The sequence below is a fragment of the Ascaphus truei genome, chromosome 3, assembly GCF_040206685.1.
Source record: "Ascaphus truei isolate aAscTru1 chromosome 3, aAscTru1.hap1, whole genome shotgun sequence".
Lineage (NCBI taxonomy): Eukaryota > Metazoa > Chordata > Amphibia > Anura > Ascaphidae > Ascaphus > Ascaphus truei.
Window position 1 is genome coordinate 226825357 of NC_134485.1, and position 12518 is coordinate 226837874.

The 12518-nt window shown below is 41.1% G+C and overlaps 1 protein-coding gene across 3 annotated transcripts in view; it reads left to right on the forward strand.

The window, feature by feature from the left end:
* Window positions 1-5251, forward strand: part of CFAP47 (cilia and flagella associated protein 47) — a 663944-nt gene extending 658693 nt beyond the window's left edge. For all 3 annotated transcript variants that reach the window (XM_075590256.1, XM_075590258.1, XM_075590257.1), the window contains one exon: window positions 4787-5251. In XM_075590256.1, the coding sequence (XP_075446371.1) occupies window positions 4787-4993 (207 nt within the window). In that variant the 3' untranslated portion in view covers window positions 4994-5251. The remainder of the gene's footprint in view (window positions 1-4786) is intronic.
* Window positions 5252-12518: the final 7267 nt, after the last annotated feature.

Below are 12518 nucleotides of genomic sequence, written 5' to 3' on the forward strand. Positions count from 1 at the left end.
TACAGCTTACTCAATGGAGACTGGCCTCACTAAAATAGTCAATGATCTCCATGAAGCAAAATTTCAGGTTGTTTTTCCCTGCTTATCCTATTTCATCTCTCTGCTGCCTTCCTTACAGTTTATCACTATCTTCTTCTTCATATTCTGAACTCTCTTGGTATCGGTAATCAAGCTCTATCATGGGTCTCATCATACATCTCCCACTGCACATTTTCTGTCTCTGTTGCTAACATGTCTTCATCTTCTGTCGATCTGTCTGTTGGTGTACCTCAGGACTCTGTTCTGGGACCCCTCCTTTTCCCTCTCTACACACTATCTCTTTGTGACCCCATCAACTCTTCTGACTTTAGGTATCATTTCTATGCAGATAATATGCTGATATATTTATCCACCCCTAGCCTAACACCAGCAATCCAGTTCCTAGTCTCTGATTTCCTCCTGGCTATATCTTCGTGAATGGTGCACTTAAACTTAATATGTCAAACTGAGTTCCACATATTTCCTCCTAAACCTGGCTAACATCCCCTTTTTCCATCACAATAAATGATTCCTCCCTTTCCTCCTTCATTCACAGTCATGCAATTGTCACTTCTTCCTCTATAATATTCCCAAGATTCACCCTTTCCTCTGTCAATCTACTGCTAAAATGCCAATGCATGCCCTTATCCTCTATCGTCTGGATTATTGAAACATACTAAAAACAGGCCTCCCTGTCTCACAACGTTCTGCTTTGTAATCTATCCAAAAATCTGCTGCTAGAATCATGCATAGCTACTACAGACAAGGCTTGCTTGTACCAGGACTTACTGCCAGGAGGGAACAAACTAGTAGCCAAGGCTGGCATGGCTACACTTGTATAAGAGAAAGGTGAAAGATGGTGAGAAGAGAGCTTTTGAGTGCATTCGGTATATTTATTACGTGTACACTTTGTATGTTTGGTTTCAATTTTGGAATATTACCTGTCTACCAACAGTTTTTACTGTGTAAGGGGAAAGCTCTGTAGATTTAGACATGAACAGCACATCAATGAATATTAGTCCTTACCTAGAAGTATTGTCACTAATAGGATTTTGTTCTTAGATCATTGATCTGCTTTTGCACTCATATTCTGAACCTTTTTATGTTTGACATCTATGTTTTGCATGCACGTATACCTACTGTATCATGTCCCATTGCTCTCCCTTGTTGCTCTTGATGTGTATAAACTTGTGGTGCTAGTAATATTAGAGTTCAGTATGTTTCTTGAGATTTTTTTTGTTAAAGTGAAAGTCTTCTGTTCATTTAACCCTTTGGGTGCCCTATAGACATAGCTACTATGTCATGTGGTCTGGCACTCCAGGGGCCCCATGACATTATAGCTACTGTACGACATTATCCTGCTCCTCTTTTTTGTAGGGGAAATATAGTAGTGTGTCACAGGACGCAATCTATCAGGATGTGGAATGGAAGAAAATCACTCCTCTTTTTTTCCGTCATCAGTGACGGAGAAGCAGTCACATGATCTCAAATGCCGGAGGGGCCGTAAACTGAAAGAGTTAATTCACTTTTAATCCATACACTGTTTACACAGCAATCTGTTGCGGACCACTCTGTCAGCAAATGGATTAAATGAAGTGGTTAATTTAAATACAAAAACACACACACAAATCACTGAGTTGAAGCTACCACCGTTTACACTAGATTTTCTGTATGTTTTAATGAAAAAAAAAATATTGCACAATTCTTATCAATTAGGACTTAGAACACACAGAAAATATATTGTTAACTGTACAGTTATGTATAATCAATGTAGCCAAGTGCCCCTGGCTATAGCCTTCTACTGGCCTCAAAACTATAAGTCCTGATAGGAACAGGCAGAGTTGGGGTTAAACTCCTGTGCAGGGCCTAGCCTGCAGTTGCAGCCTGGATGGGTACTATGTTGCTTATCCAGGAGCAGGTCTAAACCGAAAGTTGGAGTGTCATACCTGGGGAGGGTACTAGCTGGGTCACATGTATATGGTGTGATGCCTGTTAGTACCTGGACCCGCCCTGTTATGGGGTGGGGTTGCAAGCCCTTCTCCCCTGGTATAAACGCTGACACTCCACCAAATTGTGGTTGTTGATTATGGGACAGTATGATACCCTTTTCTCTACCAGAGGGTTAAGGAGATTGGGAGAGGCCTCAAGCCCCAGGAGGTCTGCTACAGGGCTGGAGGATGATCATCCTGTTGTACAATAAAACTGCTATTGGACCAACTATGGTGTGTGATTATTGAAACAGAGTATTGCCTGTGATGACCATCCTGCATCCAGCAGGATCCTCATGGGATGGAGGCGTTGCACAGTAAGAACCACGAGAAAGCCTGACCTGTTGCTGCTCCCAAACTCCAACCGCGGAGTAACTCAGACCTCCTGAACCAGCAGGCCCAGGGAAACACCCATGTAGTGGCCAGATCTTCAGTGGCAGGGGGGAACAGGTGCTGCATCTATAAATGGGGAATAGCCTTTGCTTTTGTTGCTGGTGCAGTACATAGAGCACTTATGGGTTAAGGTTACTAGAGTCTATCAGATATTTATTGTGACCTTGCAGAGTTTAATTAATCATATACACAGTGAACATAACCCTAAGGTTATTAAAGTCATTAGGTAACCCTCTGGAGAATATTTATTATAAAAAAATGCAGTATTAAGTCTAAAAACTGAACATAAGGTGTTGGTACAGCTTCAGATCAGCAAATTGTTTAATTGCATTCTTGCTTCCATAAATGGACATTAGTTAATTAATAAACAGTATTAAATAGTTTTGAAAATAAAGATTGACAATACATCCTTCATAAAATGCATTTGCACTTAATGCTAGATTCCTATAGGGAGAAAATTTAGCATGGGCAAGCTAAATTGTGTGCACTGTTTTCTGGCACTATTTTGCTGAACATGCTGAATACTGCCTAGTAATGTTAACATTCATAATTTGTTTGTATTTGCCAATTCACGCTACTCACGTAATGTTCTGTTTTGTGTGTTTGAACAGTGCAGTGCAATCTCTCTCTCTCCTCTCTCTCTCGTTTTTAATAGTAATGTTTGTATTTGTTATGTTTAATTTCCCCTCTCCCCCTTCACTTTCCTTTAATACCTTATGATGTTCCCAATTCTTGCTGTCTCTCTCTCCTTCTACAGCATTCTTACTTTCTCCTCACGTGCCAAATGACTTCTTCTCTTTCTTTCTTCGTCTGCTTTCAATGTAAACTTTATACCCACTTGACTCTCCTTATCTGTCACCAGGCTTTGTGTGTTATGATATCACCAGTATGATGTATCGTGCCAGATACATAGCCTGGCTTGCTGGAGAAATTGTAATGACTCTAACGTTCCTAGCCGCACTCCCATTGGAGTGTTTGAGAGGATCCAAATCATGAAAGTTCACCTTATTTTGACGCAGAAAGTAATCCTTCTAAATTTGGTTGTTCTAGGTCTTCCATTTTGGGCTTGCATAATGAGACACACAGACAAATAATCTGAAATATATAATATATTGTGTTTTATTTCTTAATGAATTAGTTGATTACTTTGCCCTGGCTGGCTAATAGGTACTATATGAAAGGCTTGTTAGATGGGGGTTGAGGGCTGATTTTTCCTTGAGTGGGAGGTTGACATCTTGGGTGCCATGGTGGTTTTGAAAGCATGCAAATTAGCATTAGCATGCTAATTTGTATGCATCCAAAGACATATTCACAGCTTTTGGCCAATATCCACCGCTAGGTAACACCTTACAGTACATCACATCTCTTTCATTTGGAAGATCACTATTATCTTTAGTGTGCATATCATTGTGTGTAATATCCCTGTTTAGTATAGATAGTTCAAGTTTGTAATTTCCTAATTTTTTCTGTTTTTCAAGCATAAGCGTGTGCTGTTCATACAATAGAAATAGCATGAAAGTCATTACAAAATGCACCCATGCATTTGTAGTATTAATACGTTCATTATTTGGATAAGTGCTTATATACAATAGGTACTGTATGTGCACCTGTATTTTGTGATTTATTTTCTACACATTAGTTATGCAAATGTTAAACTGGATAAGGTTCAAACTTAGCAAAAATGGTACAAGCACAGAAAGCCTATTATGTCATTTTAAATGCCTGTGGCATAGAGGGGAAATTAAGTTTCCCAAAGTTGTTATGATTCAAACTGATGTTTCAAATATCGACCACTTCATCAAAACATATAAAAAATTAAATTAACCCTGATCAACTTTCATAGATCAACCAGCAATGTGTCAAAAATACTTTATTTGACTGCAAAACGACAGTATATTCTATGATTAAAATAAGATTTAATTTTTACTTCACCACATACAACTCCTAACTGAACTGGTACACTTTCATTTCCAGTAAAACCTAACATTTGCTCCTGGTTTTTAAGGCTCTGTGTAATTTTGTTCCTGGTGGTCTTGTTTTCAAAATACCCCAATGTTACTTGAACCATTTCTGTTTCTATTCTAAAACTTACCGAAGCGTACTGTTTATAGCTACTGTATGTACTTGTACCTCCACACTACCTGTGACTCATGAAAATGTCCCTTTGCTGATTGGACAAAAACAGTCTCTAATATGTAACCGAACAAACGACTATTAAATGTTACCCTTTTTTCTTTTTATTTAAATATGGGATGTTCCCCGTGATTTGCTTGTATGTTTTCGAATGCCTATGTAAACATATACCTTTCTTACAGGTGATTTGTAATGATGTGCTCCATAACTCGGTTTACTAATAATCCTTTACTTTATTCTGTTTGTGCTCTCAGACATCTGCAAAGCAGTGGACCTATGAAATCAATGGGCTGGCTCCGAAGACCACACCTCCCACAAATGTCTCATCCAAAATACATTCCATCGCCATCAAACAGCCAGCAAATGTACAGCGTCATTTTATACGGGAAAATCTAAAGCTTATAACTACAGCAGTTTCCTCTCCTATTAAAGGAACATCTCTGGTTTTAAGAAATAAGTAACAAAATACTGTGTGAGTGCCATACACTATTCTTATAGGTCTGATTAAAATGTTTGACATGTAAAGATAAACAAAGATGGTTTTCTTTTCTTGTATTCATCCTTCTATAATTATTAAAACCATAATCTACTAATTTAATAAAGTAGGAAATATTAACAGCTCTAATATATTAACAGCTATGCAATTAATTTAGTAGCGTGACAGTGACTACAGAATTTTCTGCACTTTAAAAAAAAATAAAGTTTATACTGTACATGTACTGTATGTTCATCTTGCTTTTATTTCTTTAAAAAAAAACATTTGGTTTCATTCATTTTTAAGTGTATGCTATTTGGTTTTGATGTACAGTATTCAATTTAACGATAACGTGATAATTCAGGAGTAATAAACAGTACAGCAGGGCTTTTCTACTAGTTTTCCCAAAGGGGCCAGATTGGAAAACAAATAGGGGTTAGAAGAGCCACAAAGGAATTATAATGTAATTATGGTTACATTAAAATACTTAAAAAATTATTATACTACCAGAACTTGCAAGCATTAACAAATGTATGATTTGTATTTATATTACCTTAGATTAAGTTAATTTTAGTGTGAAAAATTGCATTTAATTGTGTGAGCAACTATATTGGAATTAGCATAAGCAGACAGTTCAAGGGTCACTCCAAGGCCCTTTGCGAGCATGATTTGGCTCCAGGACTGTCAGGTGAAGAGCCAATGCGGTATAGCATAACATTTGCCGTGTATTTTCAAGAAGTAGGCTTTTAGCCTCATGAGCAGAGTGAACCAATGAACTGTCATTAGGGTCTATACATCAAGCACCTTATATTATTGACATCTATCCCACCATTTTACTCCAGTCAAATTTTATAGACAGTATGTTACCTATTCATCAGTTTATGCACCTGTAATAAATAATACAGGGATGCAGGACTCGGGAACTCGGTACAGTACACATCTTGTCTTTTATTCAACAAAGCAATATAATGTCCACAACAATAAAAGTAGCTTTCTTCAACAGAGGTTAAGCAAAACAGTTCAAAGTTTTTATACCACAATTATTTTAGAGGAATGATGTTAATAAATTAGTTTTTAATTATATTATAATACATTAATGTAGGGGGATTTGAGTGCCCACAACTGGGTATACTTGTCTTGCTGTAGTCCTACTTATACCCCTCTACCCAGAGGAGCCCCTCCCCTTCCATTTCATTTAATCTAAGCAGAGCGGGAGTCCCTTTGTTGTTTTGTAATACATTAATGTACCTAAGACTGGTCATATAGGGTGCATATGATGGGGCATGTGTTGGGCGGATAACCAGCTTAGCTGGCGGCCCCGTTAGAAAGGGCTGGAGTATGTTTAGTTAGTTTTCCCTAAAGGTATAGGTGTTATTTTTATGATTTGGTTTGAAGTAAAGGGACGGTGGGCCTGTTGGTGTATAATTTAACCCTGTAAATAAACCAGTGTAGGGAAATACAATGTTTCTCGCCTTATTCTGGGACTAAAAGATGCTGCACAGTGATGTGGGCATCACAATGTGTTTAAAGGATTTCAATCAGTGAGCTTCACTGCACTGTACTGCACCTGAGCCCACCTTTCAAGCAGATCAAGCACACGCTGATCTGTGAGCTATCCTTGAGCTCTGGTCACAGGCAAATCTATCCCTCTGGAAAGATAGTACTGGACTCCAGGTACGCAGTAACCCAGGGTAGCATGACTACCATATTTATTTTTTAGTCCTGTTATTGATCTCTAATTTTAGAGCTGCCCAATAGTTTTTATACATTTTGTTTCTAAAAATATCTATAGTATGTCATTTTGATGGGTAAAATGCTTACAGACCTGTATACCAGTGGATAACTTAAGTCACTAAACTGTCTTCTTTCTTACACAATCCCACTTTCATATCTAGTTAGGCAACTTTTAAAACCCTTTGCTGTATTAATAGTTGAGTGTGGCTAATACAGATGTAGCCATCTTTATAGCACCTATTAATGTGATGTGATGCATTAACGTTTTAGTTGCCCCAAGATGTAGTCACTACATCATGGAGTCTGGCAATCCAGAAGGCCTATTACATAGTGGCTACATCATGTCAAAAAGTGCTTTTTTCCCAACTTTGAGCACAGGATGCGATCTGAAGTATAGGGAAATGGTAGAGTAGTATTCCTCTTCTGTTTTCCAGTTAAGGGCCATTGCGGTCACGTGTCTGCTTTCAAAAGCGCAATGTGCTGGAGGGGCTGTGACACTTTGGTGCCCACTGCCCCTACAGCACTTACAGGGTTAACATCACTGCATTATTACTAGAAGTTTTACAGCAAGCTCTATTAAAGGAGCACTCCAATTGACAATTTGTTTTGTCTTTTTAATAGCAAGGGTCTGTGGAGCTGAACCGCAATGATTTTAGCTCCGTGGACTCCCTACTTCCTGAGATAATTACCTCACTAGGTGCTGCCAGTAAGAGCTCTGGCTGGATTTCCAATTAAAATGTTTTAAAAGTCCTGTGGGCCAATTGGAAGTCACAACGTCATCCCTTGTGTCTTTCTATTGGCCCACATTACGGGGGGGGGGGGTGTTAAACTGCATAGAGATACAGTACTGGTAGCACCTATGGAGGTACGTATCTAGAGAAGCAGGGGGGGTGGGGGGGATGTCACTGAAACGGAAATCAATGCAGTTCAGCCCCGGAGACCCCCTGCCTTAAACCTATTCTAAAAAAAATTACATACTGTTGCTTGGAGTGCACCTCTAAATACCATGGTAGCATGTGTTTTATCTCTTTAATGCAATCAATATTTACTGTGTAGTTTCTTGCATTATTCTGTATTAATGAGGTAATAACGTTAGCTACATTTGTTCCAAAGTGTATAACCATATTTGTGTCACTATCTGATATAGGGTACTGTAGAGATACCCACGTGTAGTCTCTCTCTTTTTGTCTTTATAAATGCATGTCATGATTGTTTGCGTTTAATTCTGAATACAGTTTAGATGCACAAACAAGTGCATCCACAGAAGACATTTTTAGTCAGATAGCAATATTTTAAGGGGTTAAAAGAATCCTATTGATTAGGCAGTTTAAAAGAATAATGAGTTGGTCACCATGAAAGTCTATAGTGTTGGATAAAGTAAACGTAAACTGATCAATTTTAAACACTGACACTACTAGTACAAAACACCTTAAATTTGGTTCCTACTATATGTTGCACACACCACCAACTACTGTATAATAGCTAATAGCTGACTTGGAAGCTTATAACAGTTTGAAATAATTCAGCAATATAAAATCTCTTTGCAAGTCTAGTGGCTACTGATTGCTGTTCAATCAGAAGTACTTCAGTTTAGATGGCTAAACACAGCATGCTTCCCTTTTGTTTTGTGACAAGTGTGAACATGTCAAAACTGTCAGTTTCAACGGATTTAACAAAATCAAGTGCAAATTATATTTAGGAAACCATCTTTTGATAACTATGCTTTTTCCAGTCGCATAGTGAAGACAATTTAACTTAAGCTGCTAACACCTGTCCCATACCTACCCCCCCTTATTGGTGTGTCAAATGGCAACGGGACATCATGTCATCACGGCGTCATGCAATGTGACGCTGTGTGATGTCACAACGTCACGTAGCATCCCATTGCCATGGCAATGGGCATCATTTGATGCCGCGTGGCCATTTTTTTCAGGACCTACAGGACAAAGTACAATTTGCAGGGGAACATGGAGATCACCGCACCACGCCGCCGGACCCTGCCGCAGATGAGCACTCTACATTGGCCAAAATGCACTCGCCTGTGGCGAGCGGGCGAGTGCATTTGACGGTGCGTGGCCATTTTTTCAGAATCTGCAGGGGAAAGAGTATAATGTGCAGGGGAGAAGATGGAGATCACCGCACCATGCCGCCTGACCCGCATCCAGACACCGCTGCAGGTAAGAGTCGTGAGGTGGGAGAGGGGGGTGGGGTGATGGAGTTTTTTATGGGAGTGAGTGACCTTTGGGGGGGGCGAGTGTTTTTTTTCCTTGTTTGTCGAGTCTGTGTCTCTCTGTCTGTCTGTCTGTCTCTCTCCATCATACCACACATTATTTAGGTTATGGTGGGTGAAAAAGGTGACTGAAAATGCTCCACTGTATAGCATATAGCAAATATGTCTAAGACAGGTCTGCAACCCTGCTTCTGATTCCAGGCTTTGTTTAAAACAGCAAGCATTGGCTTAAGGGTTCCATGTATTAATGGATTTAAGGCAAAGGGTGGCACTGTGTGCTCATTTGCATGTAATTTCCCAGAATCCCTTGCTGCAGTGGAAACACTGTATGCGAGGTGATAATGGTGAAAAGCAGGGTTCCAGACCTGTCTAAGTCATGTGAATGTGCTCACAAATAATAGACCCCCTATAAGACCCCAGCTAGGCCCTGACTCCCATGTAAGCTTGTGGCTGCTACAGGAACAAGTCCCTTAGACAGGGACACTGCCCCATTAGCTAATCAGTGTCACGGACACAGCTGAAGATGCCGCACAGCCTCAGTGGCCTGAGGTTTGGACCAAACCACCACCTCATGTAGAGACAATTAAGGTGGGACCCTCCAGCTGGATACCACCCCACATTGAGGCAGACTCATCACTGTTAGTGACGGCGTGGGACCGGATGGACCTCTGCCTTCTGTTGGCGCTACCGGGTGTTGGAGCACCCGGCAGGTATCACACCATCTACAAGTGAACCAACTATAACACTTAGTGTGGGCAACGCTGTCACACACTTCTGGGTGGGTTGGCTACTGTGGACACCAGGTTGGGGTAGGTGCCATCGGGACCTCAGTACATTGGGGACACTCCCACCGGGGTGTGGACTAAGTAGTTGGACTGTGGAATACAGTGTGTGGGTAAGGCCGTGCGAGGCCTGAGTTGTGTTACCATTTGCATGTCTGTAAACCTGTTATTATATACGCTGTGTCTTCTTATTGGATTGGGTCCTGTGAAGGGCTTATCCGGCGCCATCAGGATCCCTCGCAGGCGGAGGCGCTGTCACCAGACGATCCAGGTACACCCCAGGCTCCCAGCAGGGAAGGTTCAGGCCTCCTGTGAGCCGCAGGAAAAGCACCACATACACTCTGTAGCTGCCACATCTCCCATAGTTTGGGGGGAAAAGCTCTACACTTAAAAAATAAACAATTTTCTTGTGATGTTTGAAGTCTTGACTGAATATATAAAATGCCTCATAACTTAATTTCTCTAATAGTTAGACACCATATTTATGGTTGTGTCTGTGTACTTCATATACACTTGAGTACAAGGACTGAAAACTAGTCCCGAAATCCGGTGCATCAAAAAACCCTCCTTTGATTGTCAGCAATATGTCCACAGTATTTTGTAAAAGTAATGTATCAACAGAGTCTTTACTGGATCCAGAGATCTTCTATATGGGTGAGTGATCGTGAGTCCATAAACGTGGTGTGACTGAACTCTATAAAGGGGAATGGGAGGTGATTGCGTATGACCCGCAATAGCGGGGCTACCTCTGTCACTCAATCCTCATAGCCTTGAGAGTATGCACATATAATGTAATCAACTGGCATATCAAACACCACAATATGTTGAATAAATACTTTGCTGGAAGTCACTCACGGTCCACCCTTGTGAATGATCTGAGTGGTGATTCAATCCTCCATGATCCACAATCTGAATGACGACTTCTGCAGGCCATGTCCCCAGACGCAAAGCATACAGTAAGGGAAGAAATACAATAGGAAAAAATCTGGTGCACAGCAATGAGCAACGCTGACTGTGATGACCAAAAAAGATGTTTATTGGGTAAAATCCATATATTTGAGGTACTGGCAAATCTTAGAGGATTTCAACTATATGGATTTTAACCAATAAACGTCTTTTTTGGTCACCAGATCCAGCGTGGCTCATTGCTGTGCACTGGATTTTTTCCTATTGGATTTCTTCCCTTACTACTTCACATACATGACTGTGTATAAAATTTGACAGCCTAACGCTATGTTTTCATGTGAAACAGTTATGTCTTTGGCACCTATTACCCATGCAGTGTGTGGTATGAATTAATTTGTCTAATGGCAATGGTGACAGATATCCCTGTGTTACTCTTATGAAGTGCTGTCAGACCCATAATTCTTTATATTTAATAAAGTCCTCCAACTAAGTGGTGACCTGTTTGTCACATCTTTCTGGGATGCACAAGGGGTATCTCAGGAATGTTACAGTTTCCTTTGAGGCTGGCAGCCCATGATCTGGTGATTTAGCCACAGCCCTCTAAGCTGTACAAATTTCACTTTTAGTGGGCCATCAGCGATGGCCCCCCCAATTAAACCCTCTTTGTAGATCAGCACAGACCCAGGCAGGGTCTTGACCTGTCATTGAGATTTGGCAAAATCATTTCTCGAGTTTTCTGGTTCTGGATCGGATTTTGCTCTTGCTCACAATCTGTGGCTGAATCGTCCATCTTTGTCTCTGGCAGCTTCCTTTAAAAGGACCAGTTTTCATGATGAGTTCATGCCTACATCTGTTGTCTTTCGGGTTACCAGACCGGGCTCACGTACCTCAGCTATCCTTGTCTCCAGCCTGCCTCAACCACTGCATCCACACTGACTACACAACTCTGCTGTCAGCCATGACCTTCGGCCTACGACGCACTACTCTATTAGGACTCTGTCCTCAGCTCAGGTCAGTTCTTTCACCTTCCTACCTCAGCCCTGCAGGTCCGCTTCCTGCTTGAAGTCCCATTACGGCTCTTACGAAACAGGGGGCGAATCGCAAGAAGTGGACACCTGAAGCAGTACATGCTTTCGAGAGACTGAAGTCTGCTTTCTCGTCCGCCCAGTCCTGGTTCATCCCAATCCCTCCAAGCATTTCGTAGTGGAAGTGGAAGTGGACGCATCCGATGTGGAGGCCTTGGCCATCCTATCGCAATGGCAGGAGATTAAAGGGAGACTACACCCCTGCGCCTTCTTTTCTAAGAAGTTTTACTTCGCTGAGAGAAATTACGATGTCGGGAACCGGGAATTAATTGTTATAAAATTAGCTGTTCAAGAGTGGCAACATTTTCTGGAAGGTACAGACAAGACCACAACTATTTTAAAGCTTGCCTTAAACTATCCCGGTTACATTCTGGGTATGTGGTGGGTATGTGCTGGGCAAGTTTAAAGCATTTCTGCATTGACTAATGACCCATAGGATTAACACAGCAGGGGTCCCTGGCAGTCCCATTCAGTTTGAATGGGACTCCCAGGGACCCCCTGCTGTTAATTTGATGGGCCATTAATCAATGCAGAAATGCTGGGGCTAGTTTAAGGCAAATTTAAGGCATGTATTCAGAATGTAGCTGGGTCTTTTTGGCGATTGCCACTGGTTTGTGTTAGTATAGTCGCAGTCTCTGCTGTACTACGCAGCCCATCACTACATTAACGGATTATAAGAATTTGGAATACATGGAAAGTGCCAAGAGACTCGGGACCCGACAGGTGAGGTGGGTTCTCTTTTTTACATGCTTCAACTTCATTATCTCTTTTCGA